This window comes from Mastacembelus armatus, chromosome 3, assembly GCF_900324485.2.
Source record: "Mastacembelus armatus chromosome 3, fMasArm1.2, whole genome shotgun sequence".
Taxonomy (NCBI): Eukaryota; Metazoa; Chordata; class Actinopteri; order Synbranchiformes; family Mastacembelidae; genus Mastacembelus; species Mastacembelus armatus.
The window spans coordinates 23,543,698-23,570,969 of NC_046635.1; the positions used below are offsets into that span (position 1 = coordinate 23,543,698).

At 39.3% G+C, this 27,272-nt stretch overlaps 1 protein-coding gene across 7 annotated transcripts in view; it reads left to right on the top strand.

Moving 5' to 3' along the window:
- ntrk3b (neurotrophic tyrosine kinase, receptor, type 3b) overlaps positions 1-27,272 on the top strand; it is a 147,304-nt gene that overhangs the window by 115,950 nt on the left and 4,082 nt on the right. For 6 of the 7 annotated variants that reach the window (XM_026293842.1, XM_026293839.1, XM_026293844.1 and 3 more), the window contains 4 exons: positions 1,419-1,607; positions 12,668-12,798; positions 15,312-15,484; positions 17,370-17,613. In XM_026293842.1, coding sequence (XP_026149627.1) covers positions 1,419-1,607; positions 12,668-12,798; positions 15,312-15,484; positions 17,370-17,613 — 737 coding nt within the window. Of the gene's footprint in view, positions 1-1,418; positions 1,608-12,667; positions 12,799-15,311; positions 15,485-17,369; positions 17,614-19,553; positions 19,560-27,272 lie in introns of all 7 variants that reach the window. The other variant, XM_026293841.1, reaches the window with a different exon arrangement.

Here is a 27,272-nt window from a genome sequence, read left to right on the forward strand (position 1 = left end):
AGTGTCAAGAAAGTGATCTTGTAAGTGATCTCTTTATAAGCAATGTAAATACACAAATGCATAGTAACATTTTTGTGTGAACACAGGGATTTTTTGCTTGGCCAAGTGTTTTGTGCTTGTCTCCTACTCTGTGAATTCCTCAGTTCCTCATTAAAAAGTATGCAAACTGCAACAACTACACAGTATTGTGTACAAGACACCATTTTTTTTTTGTCCTGTTTCTACCCAGTCGCCAGTCTTTGAATTCTCTAGTTGCTGACTTGACTAACAACCCTCATAAACATTTATTTCTTTGCAAGCTTTTTGTCACACTGGACAAACTTAATAAACACATAAAGCACAGTAAAGTGCAGCATCATCTGTTGTCGGTCAGCAGAATTTGATTTTCCCACGTGGGTCCATGTAGCCCTGATGCTGCAGGATAACAGTTGCCAAAACTTTCCAATCAATTAGTTCCTGTCAGTCTGTATAATTTCATATAAAAGTAAAAGAAGACTGTGCGAATGTGCACAGCAGCAGAAACAAATACAGTATGTATCCTTTGTCTGAACCAAATGAAGCAAACTGTGGATGTAAAATTATTTTGTTGTGGTTTGTGTACAGGCAGCTATGGTAAATCCAACCCTAAAAATGTTTTATTGTTTCATATAGTGTTCTATTATTATGAGAGGCATGTTTAGAGAGAAACAAGATCTCACTTTCATTGTACCGGAACTTTCACTTCTAACTTATTTTCACTGGCCTGTGGCAGCAAACTGAAAATAAAACACCCACCTCCCCAGCAGTTACCCATATGCTACTTGATTAAACGGACTCATGGACAATTAGTTAAAGATCCCTTCCAGACATGTAATTATTTGTGTCTCTCAGATGGTTTTTCACGAAGTTCAATTACCGTGTTAAAAATGATTAAGATTCCATTCTTCCTCAGTTTTTCGTCATTGTAAAATTATAAATATATTGATATGCAAATATTTTTATTACAAAAAGTTTAACTACTATGTGCCAAATGCCTCCTATTTTACTGTGAGGTGCATTTTCGGTGTACTGTATGTGCACCACAGGCTTCATGTTTTTGTTTTTGTGGAACTTTACACAATTTATGATGTCACATATTCGCACTTATTTGTACTCATCTCAAATGCAGTTTTGTGATGAGCAAAGAAGAACGTTGCCGTTTGAGCATCTCCTTAGTGCCAACCTTTAAAGCTTAAACAAGTGGAGTAAACACTTCTTGAGTGGAGGAGGTCTGACATACATGATACCTCACACTTTTGTTTATCAATGATCCTCATCAATAGTATTAAGATATGTTGAAGGAAGCTTAAAGGTGTATTAACTAAGATTTTACACAGTCATAGGTAGAGTACCTTTAAGCTCCACATTTACACCTTGAATTGTAATTGTTCTTCTGCTAGGTCCAGTAGCTGTGATCAGTGGTGAGGAAGACTCTGCCAGCCCTCTTCATCATGTCAACCATGGGATTATTACCCCCTGTACTCTGGATGCAGGTCCTGATGCGGTTGTCATAGGGATGACTCGTATTCCTGTAGTGGAGAATCCCCAGTACTTCAGACATGGACACAACTGCAACAAGCCAACCACCCGTAAGTACCATAAAGTTACTCTTTGTCTGCACTCCTTCATGGCGATGTGTTCCTCATATCTACTTATGACCATTGTCACACATGGTTTGATCTTTCTTTAGTGGAGATACAAAGGGACCTTTAAATTGGTGTTGTTAAAGCATGAGACTACATATACTAACACTGTAAGCCGTTCAGGCAACACAAACGCTCACAGAATATAAAGAAGATTGCAACATCTGGTCAGAGATAGCATGTCTTTATGAGGTTCATTTCAAACATTGCATGGCCAATACAATTTGGTGTTTATCTTTACAATGAGAAGTGCTGGCCCCCTCAGGGCAGTAGAATAATTTAGTGTCATCTACAGTGTCGTTGTGATCATATGGTGTTAGCATCTGGTGGCACAGTTCCAGGCTCTTCATATAAGGTCTGTTTAGACAAAAGGAGCCTTGTGTATAACAGCTACTGATGTTTAGACAGCCATCCTCCAAACCCCACCTCAACTGCTTTCCCTCGGGACTCATGTTCCAGTTTGGGGAAAGACAAGAGCACTTTAAGGCCTAATTACTTACAATTACATCAACTCCTCAAGAGAATCAGCAGAAAACAACTGTGCTAGCAGCCAGTTGCAGCCTGTTGCCTCCTGCTTCTCCTCCAGATGATACCAGGTAAACCTACTAAATTTGTCTGGGGAAAAGACTCTCCTCCCATCTGAATGGCTGCACTTTCAATCAGTCTCAATGTTGGTCCTATTGGGCCTTGATTTGCATCGTATACATTATATATCTTGGCTTGCCCTCAAGATGCCCGTTGGTCAGACCAGCAGTTGCTGACTTCTGAGTGGAGCCACTGAGAAAGAAGGAAATCCCATTTAGAAGTGATAAATAAATGACGCGTCCTATGTATTATGAATTGCATGAATTGTTAATAAGCAGCCGGTGACTGATTTATATCGTCTTATGCCTTGCACAGGAGAGCTGATTGCGAGCTAATGAATAAATGACAGCAGGCACAAATGAAACTTTGTCCCGATTACTGAGCACCTGGAATTGAAAGTCAGATCATGTATATGCATAATGGCAGCTCTGATGGAGGCTTTATCGAATGTTCTCCTTTTGAGAATTCAGCATCCCTTGTTGTTTTTTGGATTTAATTCTACGTCCATGCATGAAAAAGGAAAATATAGGAAATGAACCCTGAATTCATCACACTGTCATAATGGGCACTTCTTTCTGCCATGAGCTGGAAAAACAAAATGGCTCTGAATGGCTTCTGCCTCTGCAGATCATTCAATAAATATGAATGTATTCTTTACCCTGAGGACACACTTACTGGGAAAGAAAACATCTATGTGTATTCATGTGTATATCTACAGTAAAAGCATGGGTGTATGACAGTGACAGTGAAAACGTGTAGGCATGTGGATGTTGGCATTTTGTGTCTGTCACTTCGCTTTCCTTCATCTCTCCTATGGTTTGATAGGTGTATTCAGTCATGGGTCCATTGCAGCCATTGTCCCTGGGATCCCCTTGGGTCACCATTGTCCTGCTGGCCCTTGCTCAGCCTGACTGTATTACAGCTTCACGTGTCAGCCAAAGAGCTTCAGTCAGCTCACATGGCTGCTTTAATGATGCTCGGCCACCAATCCATAATATATTCATTCATTTACTTGAAAGCTTCTTATCCAGGAGACTAGCTTGCTGGCACAGTGTCTCTCCCCCCCCCCCCCCCTCACACATACACACCCCCAAGTTCAGTCCTGCAGGAGTTACACTAGCACACCCATAAATACATTTAAACACCCCCACACTCCCCTTAACCATGTCCATCAGGAGTTTTCTAATGTGATGGTCAGTCCCAGTCATCTTCCACCACCAGTCTTATTGGTAATTTATGGCTTCCATTGCTGTCTCTGTGTGTGCATTGTGAGATCATGTCCAACAATAAAAGTGAGGAGGAGGAACAGTCTGTTGCCATTCTGGCGTCTGTGAAAACAGCTGCATGTAATGGGAAGTCACCTGCTACAATACTCACACCCTCACTCTAGTGTGTCTCACCAGATGTATTATTCATGACTGTTGATCTTCAAGTCAATCCCGGGAAATATATATATGTGAAAATAATATCAGTTAAATGGTTCTAGTCACACAACAGAGAACACACTATCCTTGGCTGGCAGAAGTGTTGCTGTCATTCCCCCACTACAGGAAAAAGCAAGAAGAAATCATCCAGTTGCCGTTATCCTCTAGTTGAACCAGAGACCTGAACACAAGCGTGAGCATTGTTGTCATTCTAATGCTAATTTAAAAACATGAAGTAGCATCGTGAAATTGGTTCATCTTCCCGATGAACTGGTGGCCTCGACTTTTTGCTGCAGTAAACAGGCGAGCCATGACAGATTAGGACATTCGTTGAGATCTTTTTTTTTTTTTCTTTTTCTCCAAGCCGAGCTGGAAAAGGCCAATCCTGGGGAAACATAGCCGCATTAGGGAGATAAAGGCAGAAAAGGCAAAGGACAATTCTTTAGCCTAATGACAGATCCATATCTTGCTGGATTCGCTGTCTCCCAGCAAGTGGCTTTGTTGTATCACTCAGTTTGCTATTTTAATTAAGGATTTGTCACATCCCACTGGCCAAAATTAGACAATAGCTTTTGATGTTGGAGTATAGCGTGTAGCCTTTTATTACATCCATGTTATTAGGGATATCATACGTGGGCATGGCTTGGACAAACCACTACTTTGCGCCCACTGCTTTTGGTGTAACCGAGACATAATTATGCTCAAGAAGATGTTTTTGAAGATTTGAATGTTTCCAGCAGAGACAAAGAGCGACTAATTTCACAGCTTGGAAACTCTAAAATGAATGGAGAGGCAGAGTGGATTGACTGAAAGGTAGCAAACATGTTACACAGATATGATTCCATGAAACAAAGCAGCCCCACAAGTTAGCGATTTGTGAATTTAAACAACCCACTTATTTTTATTTATTTATTTGTTACTTTAGAAATTCAAGATGAATTCCTTCCAGCTCAGCACAGAAAGGAGCAAAATAGAAAACTTTGTATGAAGGTGGTGCCTGGTGGTAACTGTATCCAAATAGACCAAAACTACATTAATATTCACACAATATCAGTCAACATCAAAATTGGCAGAAGTACCTTCTTCATTCTACATACAGAGTATATTAAACTCATTGCATTTGTAAATACACACAATTGGTTTGCAAACATTTCGCAAACCAAAGAAGCAGTTAGATAATAACTAGCTCAAGGTAATTAAAACACTTAATTTCTTCACATTTCCTGGCCACTAAAACATGAAGTAAGAAAATGTCTTTAGAATAATGTTTGTTGTCTTTATTTCAAATGTAGTGCAGAGTTGTACATCAAAGATATGTGTTAAAAACAACAGTGTTAACAGGTCAGCACCATAATCAGTGCTTCATTTTCATTGTAGTTTCTCAGCATAGTCAGTTTTACAACTGCAGAATAGAACAAACCCAGGAGGTTTACGTGTTGCCCAAGCAAATTTGCATAAAGTTACTTCAATTGCCATATTTTATAGAAGCATATTTCATGTTGTATCAACTGTATGGAGACTAACAGCTCAGGTTGGTTGGCACACCGTTTTTTTAAGGCGTCAGATACTTTCCCTGAGCAGCAAGTGTACTTAATACTTAAGTGTGCTTCAACTTTAATCCAGCACTGAGGTTGTGTGGGAAGCCATTATCAAAAAGAAATCATCATTTTATCTTTGTCGTGCTGTTCAGTATTAGAGCAATAAATAAGGCAATATGAAATAGCCATCTGATTGAATTTAGTAGAATATTTAAATAGACAAATAATGAATAATGTAATTTTGAAACGTCATTTTATCTTATTTTAATATTAGAGTTAAGGTTTCTACATGCTCCGTTTCACTGCAGTGTTGTCTCTAATCTCCATTCCCTCATTATTCAGCCAATCTTGTTAAACACTTTGGGATTCTGTGCTGTAGCTAGACATTGTCTCTCTAGACATTTCTGATTTAAAAAAATGCCATCAGAGTGTGTTTTGGGTGATATATTTTATATTTTAGCCAGCCAGTTATTCAAACAGAGCATTCACAAAGGCCAAGCGGCAGCAGCAGAAACCAGGCCGGCAGTCAGCCAGCTGCAGCAGGTTAGCAGGAGATACCCACTGAGAGTCAACAGTAAATGCTGGTGTTCATGTCACAGTTGCCCAGCAATGCCAACTAACACAGAGCCCCTGTGCTGCAGTAAATGTAATGGCAGAGAGCTTTTTGTGTGCTATCAGCTGCTGAATAAGTACCTATTAACACCCTGTGGTGCTCTGTTTTAGACAGGCTAAACTATAAGTACACTTTTACTTTCCTTTTGATTTCTTTCTAAGTCACAGTGACAATCCTTTGTGTTGGTGTTTGCGTCATTAATCAGAAATTGTCTGATTGTTAACCAGTCATAGGCATTCAAGTGGCTTGAGTTTAATATATTTTCATCTAATAATAATGTTTTTGAGTCCTGAACTAATGTGATAGTGTGTTTGCGTTATTCATTTTGAATGTTCATTAAGAAAACAATTGTGAAATATAAAAATTGTATCAGTAAAATAACCACTATAAATGTAGAGCCTTTGCAGGAAATAAGAATTTGTCAGGATGTCCTAAGCATGTTTGATTGAGCTGCCACTTCTCAACATTAAAGCATCAATGTTTGTTGTCAATGACCAGAAGCCATCAATCAACCCACCACACACACAGGGAAGCTGTCAGAAAAATACTCACATACACACCTGAGAGGCAGAAACACACACATGACTGCACATCGTTGGCAGGTAGTCGGGGGAAAAACTCTCAAACACACACACACACACATACATAGGTACAGAACAAAGCCCTCCAAACATCTGTGCTCCCTCGCAGCCTGACCTGACTAGCTCAGTAAATCTTGCTGCGTTGTATCTCAGCCTCCAGGGAGAATGTTTGCTGGCGTCGAGGCCTCAGGTAAGTCAGGACAAATGAATGATGCTGAGCTGCAGGATAGAGATTTAATCTCAAGGCTTTTCAGTGTGTCACTGTGGGTAAATTGGCTGTAGGATGCAGCCCAAGTCCACCTTCAGAGGAAAGGTTAAAGTAACCATTCCCATCAGTGGGGAGAACAAGGTGGCCGGTGCTTATTTAGCACCTGAATGGAACGTGAGTGAAACATTTGCATTTGGGAAATATGGAAAAAGGGGCAAATGGTACAAATGGAAAGTTAAACAGGTTTTCAATTTGATGCTTTCACACTAGAGAGAGTGGTATCCTCTGGAAAGCTCCTCATTTTCTTTCATTAATTTGCTGCAGTTGTGCAGATATTGTCAGTTCTCCAGTCAATTACCAGTCAGCTGTAATACAAATCAGGAATCTCTTTACCCACTCACCCAGCTGGGATGATAACACAGTTGTAGCGATACAAAATGTCATACTTTTTTTTTACCAAGCTATGTTTGCAGTGTGCTGGCGGGGGCGTTGTGTCAGGAATGCAGTGTTTTAACCTGAACAGGTTAAGAAAAAAAAATTCCACCATGCAGTTCTCCTTACTGCCACAAGGTGTCGCAAAAAACTATTAGACTGTTGATGAACAAACATACAGCTACTGCAGCAGATAAATAATTACAATCTGTTACACTGGGTTCATGTTTCTAGTCACAATCTATTAAACACGGAGCACAACACCAAGTTACTAATAGTATGGGCCACCACACTTGGCCAGTTAAGTCACTTTCACTTTCACTATGCACGGTTTGCTAGAATTAAAACACATTCTCATTTCTAATCTGATATATCACACAGCTGCTGTCACAACCATATGTTGTCTTTCATTTTATCAGCAAAAATACTGTCAACTGAGCTTCATTAAACCTGACCACAGAGAGGTCTACTTTTTCACTCACCATGTGGCATTTGTAAGAAACAGCGGTGTAAAACTGATTGTTGTGAAGGATAGCTACAAAGCATACTAGCCATATACATATATACTGTGTGTATACATATATATATATATATATATGTATGTATGTATGTATATATATATATATATATATATATATATATATATCTATAATCGGCACCTTCGGGGCTGTGACCCCCAAATTGGGAGAGTGGCGCCAACAGATCCCAGGAACAACATCAGCGCTCTCAGTCCAGAAGAGCTCTGTGCTAGGAACAGCTAAGATACTGCGAAGAACCCTCAAACTCCCAGGCCTCTGGCAGAGGACCCGAGATTGAGGAAGACACACACACCACCCATAGGGGTGAGAAGGGAAGTTTACATAGTTATTTACTTGCGCGCTGAACACAGATTTGAATATGTAATCCTCTAGGTATAGTTAATGTGACGATGGATGAGTTCAGTTTTATATCCACATCCTCTTACTCTTAGTGTAGTAATATGTTTCTGTTGGAGGCTTATACTGTTGGAAGGGAGTGAACTATCCCTCAGTGTGTATCAGCCAGTTTATAATAGTCTCTTTTTTCAAGCAAAGTCCCTAAATGTGTTTGAAAAGTTGCCAAATCTGGTGACAAAGTTGCTAAGTTGGCAACAATTTTCATCTTACTGGAAGAACAGTGTCACTGTTGTTCTGCTGCCTGATGAGTCCACATAGCTTGTCAAGCATGAGGGAGTTCTGACTGGCTCATCAGTTATTCCACTCCGTTACCTTTAATTCTTTTTCTTGACACTTTTTGACTCACACAGTGATGGCACAGTTTGAATATTCTGACTAAAATGTAACCTGTAATGTACCAGCTCATTTCTGATGCCTGAAAGAGAGCAGAAAGGGATTTTACAAACACACAGAATAAAAGTGCAAAAAGAGTTCATCCAGCCTCCAGTGAAGGTACAATACCTGTATGTGTTTATTCCAATGTGGAGCAGGCAAAGTAAACATGTCAGGCACTGGAGGAAACAGTTAAAATAGTGAAGTTAGTTTAACAATTAACGTGGATCAGTTTAGTTCATTTACATAATGACAAAGATAGATGATATTCTGATAAAACTGATAATATGTGATTAAAACAGATGCAAATTTGCACGTCAGATAAGAAATCCAGCTATGAAATATCACCTCCCATTACTGCAAAGGGAAAAATAAATATAAAGTAAAAGTTAGGATAACCATCAAGTTCTAACTTCTGAGGAAAAGTTAGAATATATAAATATTTTGTGCTCTGGGAGTATGTGGTTCAAACAGTCTATAAGTCCCAACCTGCTGATAGTTGACAGCTTTCACATTTTTACATTTTTTGGCAATTTACTATCTCATCCAGAGAAGCTCAATGATGGGTACAGCAATAGAATAGCTGGATCATCAGTATGACAGGCAACCAATAGTAGGGGACACACCAATCCTTGGATGATGGTAAATGATGGACGAGTGTATGGAAAGGAATAAGAGAAATATTTTCCTATTTCTTAAAGAAAGTATAATAGTAGAGATCTGGGATTCAGTGGGGAATAGATGTACGTCTGGAAACTTTTCAGACACAAGGAAAAAAATTGCTGCTCCTTTATCAGCTGAGAAAATGTCAGAGACATTAGGTCTACGAAATTCAGGCAAAACACATTCTGAATTAAAATGTATGTGTATCGACTTAGGAATGTTTTTCTCAAGTCTTAGAAAGCAGGTTTTTAGAGGATCAGTCTTTGACAGCAGTGATGTATTAGTGTCCCTGGTGGGGCTCTCACCCGGCAAGTCTGCAGACACTTCTGTTCTGATCTACATTAAAACTGGAGCATTTCTTCATATTTAACACTGATTTCAGAAATAGTGGTTAAGAAACCATCCGATGGGACACCAGTGGAGTAGGTGACATTTTTAAAAAATCACCTTCTCAACATGTTCATGGCCTGATGGTCTGGTGATTCTGAATTATCAAAAACAACATACACACACACACACACACACACACACACGCACGCACAATAGAATTGTTAGAATGAAGTAGAAATCTGTGTCTATTGATGAAACATTTAAGAGAATAAACCATTTGGTGAACTTTTGACAAAGCCACAATAAACATTACTAACAGTAGGTGATGCCACTGCCTCCACTGTATTTTTCCATAGGACATCATCATTTATAAGCTGCATAACAAAAGAGGTGTCAAGGCAGTGCAGAGAAAATATTAAAATAAATGAACTATGACGAAACCAGGCACTACAGACAGTCAAAATATGCAACTATCAGCCTATTCACATAACTGAAGAGTTTGTTTGGTGATCTTTTCTTTTCTTTTTTCCTTTCTAAAACCTAAAACTCAACAGTGTAATTGGCAAAGTATGAGAAATAGTTTTAATTATCTGCTCTAATTTGGATGTCGGGCTAACCAGCTAACTAGTGGTGATAGTGTGGAAGCCATAGTTAGCGGCTCTGTCAGTTATTAAATTTAGGGACATTTATAATCTAGCAACCGTATCCAACCATAGGCAAACTCAGTATTCAACAGTACTTTGATGAACACATTGGTTAGTCTTAAATGTAAAGCTACTGTAAGTAGAAACACATGATCATGGTAGAATAAAAATGAGTGTGATTTTACGAGTGACTACTGTACATTTTCATGAAGCTCATGTTTGTTCAATCAACTGGTTAGTTACAGTTTAGGTAAATCTATAGTGACTGTTGAAATTGCAGACAGTCCAACTAAAGCTTCTTGGATAGAAACTGTTTTTTTTTTTGTTGTTTTTTTTTTTTATGTGTATCACTGTCTGGAATCAAGGATCAATTGTTCCTGACAGACACAACAACAGTAACTTGGAGGAGGGGGGTTAAGGTTCAGCAAAAGGTTAATTGGAAATTAGGCTAAATGTAGAAAACGTAGCTTGTTCATCAGCAGAGAAAGATCAAACTTCATTAGGTCTTGGGAGGAGCTGAAGAAACGCTGACCTGCCTCTGAGTTTCAGGCTGTTGTTGCTGATGTAAGAGCTGATGAGCTCTACAGATGTACTGGCATTTTCTCAGAATATAATGTTGTGTGCCCTTGAGTTCTCAATGACATATTTTCTATGATATGTACACAATCACGAAGCATGATATAAAAATCACAGAATGCGCAGATAGAGGGTGGATAAAGGAAGAGGAAGTTCAATTCTTTACCCAAGGACACGTTGAACTTGGTGAGCTGGTGTTAATATATGATGTGTCAGCTGCATCAGAGGTAAGAGACAGTGGAAAAAATAAACGATTGCACATAATGACATACAAAAATCAGAAATTCAAGGCGTGTGCAGTCAATACCTGCCGATATACCATACACAACTCCTTAGTAATGATAAAAGCTGCTGATCTGAGTCTTGAATGTGTTGTCATGACTGCTTCGTGAGACCAATATATTTAGCTTGATTTTAAATGAGATTCTAGTGCCTGTGTTGAATGCCTAATGTTGCTTCATTTATTTACCGTCTTTAAAGTGGACACTGATGAAACCTTGCAGTGAAATCAGACATTCATTAGGGTTTTGGACAGGTTAGATACTTTCTTTTAACTTGGCAGCATTAGTAGTGTTTAGACAAATATTAAAGACTGAATGTAGCTATTACATTTTTATTAAATTCAAAATTATATATACATATATATATATATATATATATATGTAATAGTATTTTCAAATTTATTATTGAAGTTAATATTTAATAGCTTTGCTTTGGCCCTTCACCTGTAATTTTATGTCATGTCTGCTTGTTTCATTCATATTTTAAAGCACAAGAGAGCTGCTGTACAGACCCAGATATGATGCACAACCTTGTAGAGTATATTGTAGTGTAAGCACACATTACATATGTGCCTGTTATGTTTATCTACATGTGTTTCTATAAACTATGCATGTTCACATTTATAGAAGCAGCACAGTTTCCATGGTAAACCTACAAGCTGTCATGTTTTATTCAGGGCGGTTCTGTTTAGGAGCCAGCAACTCCTACACCTCCCCAGCTCTTTCATACTGAGCCAAGGGGTGAAATCTTACCTGCAGTACCCACAGTACCTGGCTTCATACTTTATTTTCTGTCTCCCTATTTCTTCCAACTCCCCCCTAAGATCTCTGTCTTTTAGGCTTCTGAAGGCTTATGATTAACCTAACTTGCAAGATGGGGCAGTTTTCTTAAACTTATCAAGAGAAGAACCCACTGCACTTCTGTGAGCACAAACAAGCAAGCAGTCACAACTAGAAAGTAAAATGGTCAGATTTTTGTACACTGTGACTCTAAAATGATCCTGTTAGTGAGTTATTGGAAAAGATAGAATAAGACTTATAAAAAGAGCCAGTAGGACTTTTTTCTGTCAGAGAATTTCTAAGCCTGCCCACAGAGATTTTGCAGAAATAGACATTTTACAATTCTGTTCTTATTAGAAAACTGCTCCCTGTGTTGTTTCAGTGCCAACAATAAACCCAAGGAATCCAAATAGGCAGCACAGGTCCTGTGTCATCTTGAAGTTTATTTGCACTTCAGAGATTTAAAACGATATGAACCCTAATGTTGCCAGTGCTCTCTCTAAAGTAGCTCCAAAGTCAGATAAAACATTTTTGTACACCATTTGACAACATCACATATTCTGTAACAGCTTTTTTTTTAGCATTTCAGTGCAGTTTTATCACATTTATATTGAGAGAAATATTTAAATATTCAAGCTGCATTTTATGGATTCACTATTACATCAAACAGAGAATTTTAGATGCCTGTATCATTTTGTACACACATATTTGATACTGTATCTTCAGAAACCTTAAGATCTTCAGTAGAATTTAAAAACTACAAAGTATCTACACCCACAGTGTAGCTGCACTATACTGTATTTCTCCCTTACGCTTTGCTTGTGTTCCTACTTCACTTTCTTTTGCTCTCCTTTTTCTCTGTTTTTTTTTTTTAGAAATAATAAGATATTTGAAGATGAAGTCTTTCTACTAAATTTATTTTGCAGCACAGATTTTGTTTCCCAAAAAATGTGCTGTGCAGTATCTTAATACCTGAGAAAATGTTCTGAAAAATTACAGTTTTTCTTTCTCCTCCCTTTCTTTGGCTGCCTGTCTGTGTTTTAGTTGTCCAGCATATAAAGCGGAGAGACATCATCCTGAAGAGGGAGTTGGGTGAAGGAGCGTTCGGTAAAGTCTTCCTGGCCGAGTGTTACAACCTGAGCCCCACCAAGGACAAGATGCTGGTTGCTGTCAAGGTACATCTACAGCTTTTACACTGAGAATGCTCATATCTGCCTGCTAAATATGAAGCAATAGCTGGTTTGGTTAGCTTAGCATGAATACAGGAGACAAGGGGGATCAGCCGTAGGTTTTGAATCCTGTTCGAACCTGCGGCCTTTCTGTGTGGTTTTTGAGCCTACGTGGCTTTTCTTTGGGCTCCTCAGCTTCCTCCCACAGACTCAAAATTGCCTGTAGGTGTAAATGTGAGTCCCACAGTGCAATATGTCACATTTCATAGATGGGAAAGTTACATACATATATATTCATATGAAAATTCAGTCCCTATTACCTACGATCTAGATAAATAGAAATAAAAGCAGAGCATTCTTTTGGGCAAGATCTCTTCTGCCTGGGACTGTGTGTGCAAGCCTGTCTTTGTACCAATGCACCCAAAACCTAAGTGTCAGCATTTACTGTCATGCTAAGTTAATACCCCAGTGAAGAGGATACTTTGTTTTAAAGAACATAAAGCATTTATTAACAGCTAAGTTTCCTTAGGAAGCATTGCCCATGTGGCGGCTCTTAATGTCTTCATTGTGCTCAACATTAAGTTGCGCTTGGCAGCTTCCAATGTGAATATGTGAAATTGTATGAATGTAAAGTAGGGTGATACTGAATAAGAGGTTGCAGCCTCAGCAAATCTACTGAGGAAGCGTCAGAAACCACTCTGACCTTGACAAAAGAAGTACTGGAAGAGTTAAAATGAAGATGGATGGAGTGGCTTTCTGTCATGTCCTTTTCTTAGTATTACGGAATTAAGCAAAAAAAAATGCAATTTGTGTTATTATAATTATTTTAAAAACACAATACAGTGTGCATTTTCATCTGACAATGTTTCTGTCTGCAATAAAGCAAAAAGAGCCTCTCTGAATACACTTAAAGGTCAACAAAGGGAAAATTCATTGCAGCACTTTCCCTCAATTTATTGTAGTTGAGCACTTGGAGGTATTGTTTTGGAGGGATTCCCAGACAGGAAACATTTCCTTAAGAGTGCAGTTTGATTTGGTAATAGAATTTTATGGTCATTTTACCTACTCTGCTGTACATCTCTACCACTCCCAGCACTTCACTGCAAGAACAGCACATATGAGTAAATGTATTTCCATCCCAAGGTCTTTCCATCTGTAATAAAATCAGCAGCAGGCTGGGAAAGCAGAACTCAAGGCCAAAGAGATCAAGAAAAGCAACTTGTTGTATTTTCCTGTTGCTGATGAAATGTCAAGAGTCTCTTTTTCCTCCAGCAGAGGCTGCAATAAAGCACAATATTGCTGCTATTGGATTTTTTTTCTGATACTAGCAGTTTCAGCAGACATCCCATCAAGATTTGATATTTGATGTGTATTCCATTTCAAAGGAGTTCAGGCCACTCCCTGCTTGATCCGGTTACCAATCAGATCAATTTGTTTTGTGTATAATTGCTGTAGTGATTGGGTTAAAAATTTTGTACAGGATTATGTTGAGGATATACCGAATATCCTCCTGATGTATATTGGATTAGTAAACAATCAAAGAAATTCTGTTTCAAAGCTTTATTGATAAAGAGATTTCAGTGAATTTTATCTCTAAAACGATAAAGTTAACAGAAGTTAATCGCTTCTATTCCCATGGCGGCTTGGTCCTGGTGAAGGTGGGCAAACAAACACCTTAACAACTGGCTGGAGGCAGTGACAAAAGCTGTGGATATAAAAGGATGCATGAGATTTGACTTTGCATCATTCACAGTAAGGACAACTAGACTAAAAGTGAACTTCCATCTGGATGAACATGAGAACAAATCTCTAATTTTTAACCAAAGTGGGGAGGTTTGTGCTGATTAAAGCAAAATGTATAGTGACAGATGAAAACACCAGAGTGGAGACTCTAACATTTCTTTAAATTAAAAAATGAAACAAACAGAAATGCTTATTTTCCACCTTGCTTATCACCATTTGAGGTTTGACTGGGACACTTTTAATTGTGCCATCTTGTCGCAGTCTATTCAGTGGGTTTTATGGCACCTGGCTGAAAAATTTCATGGCAATCCATGTAATTGTTAACCAGAGTTTTCAGTCTTGGTCAGAGAACTGACCAAATGACTGACCACTACTGTGGAAAAAGAATAGGTGCAGGGTGTGACTTAAAGGAAAAATGAAAAAGTGGAAAAAATGAGACAATAGATTGTAAGTCAGGTCAGGACACAATAAACAATAGAATGTAAGAAAGTAGTGGGTCTAAAGCAGGGGTCTCCAATTCCAGTCCTCTAGGTCCACTGTCCTGCTTGTTTTCCAACTATCCCTGCTGATTACCTGGATCAGGTGTGTTCAGCCAATCAGAAACTGTTGGGGCAGGGATATTCGGAAAACAAGAAGGACAGTGGACCTCGAGGACCCCTGGTCTAAAGGATGTATTTGTTTAGTCCTTTAAAGGTGGAGATACATAGGCTTTCATTTTGGTCTAGGACAGGTCTTGTCACCAAACTGTGTAAACTACTCACTGTTTCCCCTTTCAGACACTGAAAGATCCCAACCTGTCTGCAAGGAAGGACTTCCAGAGAGAGGCAGAGCTGCTGACCAACCTGCAGCATGACCACATTGTTAAATTCTATGGAGTGTGTGTCGACGGAGACCCTCTCATCATGGTGTTTGAATACATGAAGCACGGAGACCTCAATAAATTCCTCAGGTCAGTTTTTCTTTGAAGGTTCAGTCATTTTAACCCTAAATGTATCAGGATGGCTGAGCAAATCAGAAATTCATCATGTGAACAGATGAACAGTAGCAAGCTATTGAGAGTAAAAACCCAGCTTCAGTGTCAATGTGTGTGCACATTCTTCCTCACAGATGATATGAACCCTTCATGTAAAATGTCTGTATAGGCCCAAGAAAACTAAAATTCTTTTGTCAAACTCCAGCTGCTGATACAATATCCAGACAACTTCACAGCTTTTTGGGTTCGTGAACATGAGTGCTTTAGTGCTTTTGTTCCATAATGTCAGGCTGTACCGAGGGAAGTGACCTCTGATAAGCCTCAACAAAAGCGACACGATGCCGGTACAGTGAGCGCTTTGGTAATGGGAAGCTTCACTGGAGCTGATGTCAGTGTGCACAGGAAGAGTCGGCAATAGAAGTGTGCTATTTCAAGTGCGCTGACAGCAGCTGTGTGTATGGGTGTGTGTGGTCTATCTCATTTTTGAAGTTTCAGCAGTAGTTGAAAAGATGACATGTTATGATTTAGCATGAATGTGTGTGTGTGTTTATGTGGATTCACAAGTGCGTGAAGACTTTCTGTTGGGAAATCATTCCTGAAATGAAAGGCAACGTGGCGAATGATGAAATTCTTTCATGCAAGGTGCAAGACATGGTTGCTTTTTGATCTATTGGTCCTGTTGGTCACATTTAACAGATGACGTGCAGGGAATCAATAGGAATGAATAGAGGATCTGATGCACAGGTCCATCTCAACCTTCAGATAAACAAAGGGTGTCAGTACTCACTCAGCCACTACTACATGTGTGTGATGTTAAATAGAGGTAGATAGACAAAAAGACACATTCTAAGAAACAGTACTACTAATCCCCTTACACTTGAACTGAATTATTACACACACTTAAAGCAAAGCATATTGACTTGCGCTAAAATTGAGAGATGGATGAAAACAGCCTGAGAGAGAGCGAGGCATGTTCTTCCCTGCGTAGTCCCTGGTCTGTAATCACAGTGACAAGAAGGTGAAGAGAGCAGCAGGAACTTTACAGGAAATGACTTTTTTGTCACCACCCAATGCCAAACAGGTACAGAGCTCACATCCTGTACTGTATATGTTCTGATAAATTCACCTTGATTCAATTCTTGATTCTTGGTTCAAATTCCTGACAGGTTAGGATACATGAAGATGATGCAAAAATGGCTTTTAAACCACAAAAGACTCATATAACAGCCACAGAATGAATAAAAAACAGTCCAGACACTTAACAGTTTATCATTGCAATTAACGCTGCCTAAGTGCTTGGAGGTTATTATTAATTTAATATTTCTAACAGTCTCTCTTTATTATGGTAATTATCCTCAATAGAAAGAAAAAGGCATCAATACTGCCAGCGTAAGGGTTTATTAGTACCATAAGGAGCTTTGGGTTACTTATTAAAAGGGTAATCAGGTTATATAGGCTGCCCTGCTGCAAAAAGGCATTAAAGGTTCCTAAATGTAGTTATTAAAGCAAGACTATGAAACTTTAAAAAGAGAGATAACACAGTCTTCTTGGTGCAAATGAAAAGTTGAATTCATAAGCAATAAAAAGTGCATTTGCTTGATTCAGTGCATTCAGTGGATTTTAAGCTACTCGGTGTGATATGACCACGAGCTAATGGTGGCTACTTGTGTGACTGTTAACTGCATATTTACTTCATGCTGTTTATTTGTTGTTTGTATCATGCCACAGATGCACATTTCATTATCCTGTCATTGCCACTTTTGGAGCCAGTGGCTGCTGTGAAGTGAAAGTTTCTGTGAAAGAGAACTCTGCCATTTATATCACTTCATCAAATCAATCAATACTGTTCTTTGTAACCCAGAGCGCACGGCCCAGATGCCATGATCCTGGTCGATGGCCAGCCACTGCAGTCCAACGGAGAGCTGGGCCTTTCCCAGATGCTGCACATTGCCACCCAGATTGCCTCAGGCATGGTTTACCTGGCCTCCCAGCACTTTGTCCACAGAGATCTGGCAACCCGCAATTGCCTGGTGGGCAATGGCCTGCTGGTTAAGATTGGAGACTTCGGCATGTCCAGAGACATCTACAGCAGCGACTACTACAGGGTAAAATTTCACATTCCTTATTTTAGTTGCTGTTTGGCAATAAAATGATCTACTCTTTTGGGTTTTTTATACTCTAGTTAAGTAATATGTGCCACAAATAATTCTTCCATAGTCACATTTCCCCTACAGTGTGTTTAAAGTAACTTTTCTGTGAAAAGTACATTTTAGTTGTGGCTGTAATATTTTTGACTTGGTAATTGTGTCCAGAACAACACTAAATGCATCCTCTGTGGCTGTTACATAAAAGATCATTTTAAGGGGTGAAGAATTCTGCACTTTCCTGTGTCATTTTTTGTTTCTTCTCTAAGGTGACTTAAGAACTCTTCCTCCCCAATGCAGCTCCAAGCCCCTGCACCAGGCCCCATATAGTCAGGCAGGAATGGACAGGTTTGGTAAAGTGGAGGGAGATAAGCCTGTTGAGCCTTCAGTCTGACACTTAGAGGCAATTCCGAACACCACAAACCAGGTAGCAACTGCTGGGGTGAAGAATTCAGCATTTTGCTGAATAAATAAGTGGATAATATGGAGAGATGCCTGCTACTGATCTGACTGCCTTAGACAGGCTGGTCTTGTGAAATGACTTTAGGTGCGCCTGTTTCTGTTTTCCCAGCATGACAGCTGGGCTAGTTTGAACTGCTAGGGGCAATGCCAGCAGTTATGAAGTACTTGCCTGCTGGGTAAGCTGCTCTGCACACAAAAAAATAAATGTTAGAAAATTTGAGCATGATGTCTTTACGGCGTGATGCGAGGCTCTTCTATGCAGTATCACCTGTGTGCTATGTGTATTATTAAGCTCTGAATATTATTTTTTGATTTTTGAAAGAATTGTGTATTGTTCAGTGCAGATTGGCACCATGGTTGAGTGTGCATTAGTATAACAAATCTTACTAACTGTTTTGGCCCTAAGTGGATATGACAGTGTCAGGTTGCCAATGAGGTGAGGCCACTTCAGTGGGAACAGAAAATCATTACCCTGATATTATTAAAAACACTCATGCATAATGCTGTTTAAAGATCTCTGATCAAAGCAGATTATCAGCACTGGGATCAAGCTTATTACAACATTAAAGTTTGTACATTTCATGCATAAATTTCAAAATGTTCTTAATCTAAATTCAGTTCCAAAGCTGAATTGAATTTTATGTTGCAGATGTGAAAATATTGAAATTACAGAATATTTGAAGACCTTTCTCATGTCCTGCAACATACCTCAAAATTCATTTTCCAGCCACACCCCTGGAATATAATATTCAAAGCTGATTGGGTGTTTATCATCAAATACAGGACTTACAGCCCAGTGTACTCATTATGAGTTCATTGTTGAGGAAAATCATTTGATATTTAGACACCGGCAGCTCCATGCAGGCCAGCTTCATGGTAATCATGTCAGATTATTATGGTACAAATCTTCCATATAGATTGTGCAAGTTTTGTCTCAGTTTCTGTCTCTGTAAGTGTCCCGGGCAACCGAGGTGAGCCTCTCTGGGCAAGGCTGAAGGATGAAAGGATGGCACTCCTTGTTTTAGCCCAATGAACAGTTTTTGCTAATTGTCTCTGAAGACCAAGTCACACCTAATTTAGCAGTAAGATACTTCTCAGCTGGAAGATTAAATGGCTCAGCTGATTGTTCTGGTCTGAACAATTATGGCCCTAAAGTGTAACTGCTGTGAGATAACTGTTCTGCAAGAAGTTTATACAGATATGACACCTAACAGGTCATCTAAAAGCAATGTAATCTGGGATTTGTATTGTATTCACATGTTTTCTATGTGAAGTTGTCAGTCAGTGTCATGTGGAGGGTAAAGTACTAACTTAACACTGCAGGAGTCCAGCTTCCACTCTGGACTGCAGGCACTATTCATATGTAAGAAGCTGCTGTGGGATAATGTCCTTGACACTATGCTAGAGATTCTTGCTGGTTGTTCAGGGTGTCTCTGCAGATGGGGGTTGACCCTAGGACAATAAAGTGAACCTCCACAAATGTTATGCTCCTCACTGACGGGGAAAAATAAGCAGCTGGTGACTCGATGTGTAGCTCTACAATCTGTGCCCAGTTAACAACGTGAAGTGATCAGTCCAAGATGTAAAAAAGGAGAAAATCCAGAGATATTCATGTTAAAAATGTCCAAAAAAATTGCTTTATTTACTTTCCAGAGCTGGTATTGTACTTGTTTCCAACAGCCTGAAACAAGTTGTGTGATTACAATAAACTACAGTACATATAAAGAAAAAAGTTAATAAGACCAGTAGCAGCAGTGAATTTGTAAGCAGTTTGTCAGTCTCAGGGAACTTTTTCACTCTAATATTGGCTCCTTCTGTCAAACTCAGTGTTGAATTTATTGAGGAAATTTTACACAGTTGAATAATTTATTGAATAATTTACTGATTCAGTACAAACACACACACACACAGTGCTAGCGTGTGTGTATGTGTGCACCTAGTATGAACCTGGATCAGATGCACCTCGTAAATCATTGAATTTTTTGGTGATGACTTTGCGTAAGGTTTGTGAAAGGTTAGGGTGAGGTTAAGATTAGGGCAATTCTTCAAGATATGAGTGTAAATCATTGTAAAGCCCTCATGAGGAATAAAAACAAACACGTACCTATGTGTGTGGCGTGGCTGGTGTGAAGCTGGCGTTTGCTGCTTTATGATAGCATCACCCACCAACAAAAGAATTGACAGGGCCCATAGATAAGGAACCCCTAACAGTACTGGACACTTTCTGTGTGTTGAGTGATTATAAAAAGCTGTGTCGTGCCAAGAACACAATCCTCGCGTTGCTGACTAGTTGCACTGACGCTTGTTGCCCTCTGGGACTCCCAGAACACTTTGCAACAAAGGGAACAACTTTGACTAAGAAATGAATATTGTCTTAAATCACACCCATCTGTCATATCCCCCCTGTTCTGTCTGCACTAGACATACTCTTGTAGAGATAAATGAAGAACCTGCACATGCCAGTGGCAGTTCCATTGCATGCTGGGAAGGTGTTTTATACCACTGCCTCATGATATGTATATCAGGTAATATTTTCCTGAGTTCAAAGAGTGAAGCACTGAATTATGCATATTTAGGTATGTATAAGTGACTGTGAATGCAGTGTTTTTATTTTTTTACCAGAAAATTTTGTGCAGTAGCATTTTGAGCATATATGGATGAGCAGGAGCTCTGCCAACCTGCAGGTCTCAAATATCATTCTATATACAGTATATAATTTGGTCACAGTATAATGAAGGGTTACTTTGTCTTGCATTTTCTTTTTAATAGAAGAGAAGGTTGGTAGAGTGTGAATTGCAGTAATTTGATGGTCCTTGACTAGTAATTTCCTTGTGTCATATTGTACATTTGGTCAATATTCATCGGTTATGTTAAAAGCTGCTCCCTGATTTGTTAAAGTAATTAAGTCAAGTTGTGATATTTCTGTTTCTGCTGAAATGAAAAGTTCAGGAAAAGTTTTCAGCTTGGCATTCAGCAAGCTGCAGGTATTCTCTGGTGTTAGACAGCGGTTCTTATAGACCAGGAGAAAAATGGCCTCAAAACAACTCATTACAGCCAAATTATGAACAGTGGCATTACAGGTTCCTGTCAGAGGATAAGATGTAGAGGCTTACAGCTTCTACTTTTTCGCTACAGAATATTAAAAATCCTCAGACTTTTCTCCTGAGGTTTGCTTGCATTGTGAGTGTTTTCATTTAGCAGGGGCAAGGTATTGTTCTTCATTTCAATGACTCTGGGTTTGAGTCTGAATGTAAAGCAGGATTTTGTTACCCTTGGTTGGATGAATAAATGCAGCCAAAATTGCCATATTCCCTTTAGTGTTGGGTAAAAAAATGGAAAAACCTTTAAAGCCAGAATCTGTGATTTTTAATCAGGACAAATGACCATCAAACATTGTAATAACGTCATAAAACAATGAATTAGTTTCAGGGAGTAGGAGTTTTTTGTGAGTCCGCCAGGAAGCCACTGCTCACCTGCACTGCTTTGCTTTGAAGAAAAATGGTCCCCAGGTTTCTACTGTTTCGAGGATCAAACAGGCGTTGCACTGCTGCATTATTTATCAAGCACAAGCTCCTCAAAACTGAATGCAGCTTGGTGCTAATGAGCACACAGGCAATATTTATTACTGCTGCATGAAAGGATGAAAAAAGTCTGTTTTGCCTCTCCCCTTGGGTCTTGTTTTTTTTTTCTCTTCTAGCCGAGCACTCCTGTCTTACATGATCACTCTGTTACTGAGTAATAAATCTAAGAAATGAAGGAGATGTTACTCTTGACCTCATAGGAGGCTTTAGAGGGCCCAGGAAATGCGGTTTTTGCATTCTTTGAAGCTAGTTCAACATTTTGTGATATAAGTTGCTGTGAGTAGTTGCTTTTTGCAGAGGCTAGATGAGATGATTGATACCACTCTTATATCTGTCTTGTAAACATGATGCTACCACCAGCAGCCGGTTAAGTTAACTCACCTTCAAGACTGAAAGCAGGAGGAATCAGCAAGGCTGGAACTGTCTGAGCTTCGCAAAATCTCTTCACTTTGGTTCTCCCCAATTAACATGTCATCATTTGTTTGTTTAAGCCATATGGAAGTGAATATGGAAGTGGGCTTCTCATCTAACGCTCAGCAAGAAAGCAAATGAGAATAATTGCCAAAATATATTTGTGCAATTTGTATTTTCATAGCTGTTTTGCTAATCTCATGTTTCTGTATTATACAGTGAGTTTCAACAAAAGCTGGTCGATGCACAAGGCTCTCCAGTGTGCACTGTTTCAGGACACACAAATTTGACCAGTATTGCAGGGCTTTACTGCTAATAGTTTTATATTCAGCCTGCAGTTGCACTAAGTCAGCAGCAACACTAAGGAGGTTACCTAGTGTAGCTACACATGGCATTGTACAAGTTGGTCTTGAGAGATAAATATTTTGCATGATAGCAAAAGTGCAGTATGTGTGTATGTGTTTTGAAAACCTTTAGAAACTTTCACCACCCACCGGCATGCAATGGCCAGAGTAGATACCACTTTATCTCCACTTGGCAGCAGCGCAGCAGGTAGAAACCTAATGGACATCATAGCCTCTAAAAGTGAACTTATGTTCACTGCTGTCTGAGCTGGGAGAGCAGAGATAGCAGCATGTTTAGAGCAGGGAGAGAGAGTGTCTTGATGGTTATCAGGGCCCTTTAAGATGTCTGGGGCCTCCCAGGGCTCCCTGTAGACCACAGAGCGCCCATCGAAGAGCCCAGCTGGGCCAGTAATCTATCCCCCTGCCATGCTGCTGTGCTCTCCACGCCGTTAATCCAATCACTCTCCTGCCACGGTGGGACAGGCAGAGCACTAATCCAGTTTACACAGCAACAAAAAAAGCCCCAGACTCATTCCTCACTCCCTGCAGAGCATTGCCAGCTTCTCAATATGACATTGAGTGAGAAAGATGAGGATAATTACAGAGGCCATTATTTTATTTTTACTATGTGTTCAGCCTTTTTTCTTCGTTTCCCCCCATGTTCCAAGCTAATTGCCATGGCCTTGTCACAAAAACCCAAGGTGATAGCATGCAGTCAACCAGAATCAGCCAGTTTTAATGCCCCTTGTCGTGGCAGTGGCAGTTGAATCAGTATGCATCTGATGAGGTTTGGCCTTGCATGCAATGGACAGAGTGGACCTAAGATAAGTCATTTAGACTAACAGGAACTTAATTAATTCTGTTTAATCCTTATAAAGCTCCACAGGGGAAAAGTTATACAGGCCCTCGCCAACTCCTCACCTCGCTCTCAGCCCACCTAGCTTGACTCAACTCAGAGATTTTGTACAGCGGAGGTGGTCTCAGCATCGATATTGGCTTAATGTTGTGTACAATACTAAAACATGTCATGTCTAATGAGACCACGTGGGGTATAAGTCAGTGTGTGGCTTGGCCATTAGCTCGAAGTGGAACCCCGGCAAATGAGGTTGGAGAGGGGAGAATGCAAAAGAGAAACCTACTGTCAACCTCCCCGTGGGATTGTCGATAAATAGTGTGCGTGTTAAAGTTGTAAGGGAATGGATACCTTATTCGAAACACATCTCAAATGTATGTTTACCTTAATTACCAGTTTATCCTACCACTGAAGAAAAACAACAACAGCTTCATTTGTCTGCCGGGGTGGTGGGGTATCATGCTTGTTCAGGCTGTGGCGCAGGCAGAATGAGGTGTAAAAAAATTAGGAGGCAAAGGGTTTTTCATGTCTTTGAGATTCTGCTAATACATCTGATGCCCTTGGGCAAGTTATACAGAAGCAGAATTTTGACTGGAGGATTCTTGGAAAATGACACTTTACAACTTGACACTGATATGGAGTTGAGCAGAGCACTTAACCCCTGGTGGGATTAGCAGAAGACTGTAGTTGTACTGGGGTAGCTCAGAGGTGTAAATGTGTGTAAATGTATTAATGTCAAGAAGATTTGGGCTGAAAAGTGTGTGCTCACTAAACCGTCTCTGGACTTTTTAATAATACAAAGAAATACAAATCTTCTAACACTGTGCTTAGGTGTAAACGGTTTTGTCATAACAAGCTCAAAATCCAAATTATATGTGTTTAAAGTTTCACTTGCATTTTATTGCTTTTTCAGAAAGATGAAAGGGTTAAAGGCTGACTACAGTATTAAATGACATTTCTGAAGCGAAGGAATTGAAGTGAAAGGATGCCCTCCATTTGTTTTGCTGAAACACCACCCAGATAAAAAGTTGGACATTCTGGAGGTTAATGGAGTGTGATTTTGATTCATGCTCAGTATATAGGTGTTTTAGAAAACTGTTTCTAACAGTCTTGTTGACCTCCAGGGCATGGGTACAAATATTGATTTGTGTTTAATATAAGGAAATAGGAGGAGGAATACCTCTTCATGATATAGCTGTGCACTTCACAGTACCATAATTATCGACTTACTCAAGACACTCAAAACAAGGGTTTACACCAAGGAGCTTTAAGGTCCGAAACAACACAAAACATCTAGAAACACAGTGGTATTCAGAGGATACCAAATACCTGAGGCTTTTGTTTATGAGGTGACATTGTTCTGTGATGAACATTTACCTATTGGATGTACTGCCAAGGCTTATGGACTGTATATGCGGCAGTTCTTCTTGAGTTCTTGGAGTTTTTCAAAGCTTTTTCTCTTTGTGTGACCTTTGGTTGACTCCTGCAACCATTAGGAGCTGGTTGCATCAGCTGCCACAAGTGGTGATTTCAGGATTCAGGACTGATCATTAAGCCAACTGGCCTGACTAAAATGTTGTACAACTGTAGTATAAATAGTAAAGAGCCACGAAGACAGCAAACTAACAGAAATGTCAGGTCCACAGCAACATCTATCTGACGTTTGCTAACATCAGGCTCCACAAGCTACTATTTATACTAGACCAAGCAAGGCAGTAGCATCAGTAGAACATTAGATTGTGCAGGCATGTCTATTTGTAATTTAATGTATTCAGTGTTGTTATGTTGCTGCCTGATACTACAATTATTTAAATTCATTTTTTTCTCATGAATCTACACTCAGTGCCACGTAATGATGATGAAGTGAAAACAGAATTTTTGGAATGTCTATAAATGTACTAAAAAGAAAAAAATTCAAATATCACATTTGCATAAGTTTTCAGAGCCTTTACTCAGTACTTAGTTGAAGCACCTTTGGCAGCAATTACAGCCTGAGTCCTGGTTATGCCAAACTTCTTCCATCTGAATTTTATGGAGGCCACCGTGCTCCTGGGAGCTTTCAGTGCAGCAGAAATTTGGAGCACTCGGTGTAGATTAATTTGAAACAAAAATGAAATGAACAAAACAAACAAATAAAACAAAGTCATAGTTAAATTCTAAAAACTTCCAAAGGACTAACATAAACTTGGTAAAGGAGTTACAAATAGCTGGTGCAAATGAAGGACAAGTAAAGCTAAAAAGGCAAGCAACTAGAGGCCTCATGCTCAGCAACTAAATTTGATGAAGTGTACAAACCAGAGGACATTCTGAATAAATGCCCAGGAAGGAGCAGCCTTTTGGCAGATTGACAAATCTATGTGTTTTTTAAACATCCACAAGATTCATCTTCTATGTCAAAGTGACACAGGAGATTGTGTTTGACTTTCAAAGGAAATGTGCAATGAGCATGCTACGGAACTAGGAGGTAATTAGTAAGACATGAGTTGATCCCCCCCCCCTCCAATACTTAAAATGCCACACAGCGTTCACAGCTGAAGGCACACAGATGTTGGAGCTGGTAAATGGAGATGAGAGAAGAGCTTATTATGATTAAATGAATCTGATTGTGTTGTAACCCAGAGGTACAGAGCTGAGGAATCGTGTTAGGGTGAATGCAGCTACAAGCTAAGAGGTTTTCCTAATGATGATTTTAGAGCTAGGTATGTAAGGGTGTGTATTGGATTTTGCTTTTCCCTTAAGCACAGAAAATGAGCTCGGATTGATGGATGGATAGATGGATGAGTGGGTGGGTGGATGGATGGGTCATGTGCTGTAGTAGTACAACTGGGAGATCAAAACATTAAAGGGGCTTAAAAGTTCATCTTATCCTAATGTTATCCTGACAAAAATGTCAGCAGCAAAAGCTAAAAGCTAGACTAGATGAATGCTAGGTAACAATACAAAGTGATAGGACAACAAATTCCATACAACAGGTTTTGCAAGTGTTACACTGTATTTTCAGTATTATAAAATTACACAATCACAATGAGAATCAAATCAAGGTCTACTTTTTTTTTAGCTTTCAACAACATCTCATGGTCATGTCCTGCAAATGATCACAGCTCATGTGTCGTCACGTGACCTAAATGTGCAACTTCAATCATAATGGTCTTCATGAATGTCATGATGGTTATCAGTTACCTAGACGAAAGCTATAGAGAGTCAGTACAGTAAGTTGCCATGAATTCAAATTTGTTGTGTAATTTTTGTAGGACAGGAAATAAAGTTCTACTGGTTTAACGGTCAAAGTTATATAAGTTATATGTTCATTCTTTTTCTAGCTAATCACTGCCATGATTAAAGCACAGCCACTGACATGAATGGGAAATAGATTTTAAAACAATGTCTTCTAATGGAAGAAAAGAGCAAGGATGATTAATGGATGATTTTTTAATCAATTAATATCCTGTCTCGGAGGATTTATAGCAAGAGAGACTTTATTCCAGGTTCTGCTGAAATAAATGGCTGATGGCTGATTGGTTGCCTCTGCTGTTACCTTGCTTCATGCACGAGGTGATTATGTTTATGCTACATAGTACTGTATATACTGCAAATAAGAACAGAATTTAAACATTCACATTTGCATTGGAAATCATATGAAATTGCAGCAGTTTTTTAACCCCTTGATTGAAAGTGACTTGTATAAAACTGATTAAAGCACCTCCATTTCTGTGCTGTGAGACTGATTTTCTGCTTAATGCTGGTTCTTCTGCAGAGAAGGGATTGCAGATTGGTATTTTTCATCAAGAACAAAGGGGTGGATTAATACGCTAACCTGAAGAGTTTCACATCCCACGATTTAATACATACAGCGCACGTGGCGGATAAGTCAGTGTTTTCCTGTGTTGAATTTTTCAACCTCCAGCAGCACAGCATTCATGAGATATTTAAGCCCATCGTATCACTTACATGCAAGGACAGTTAATCCCC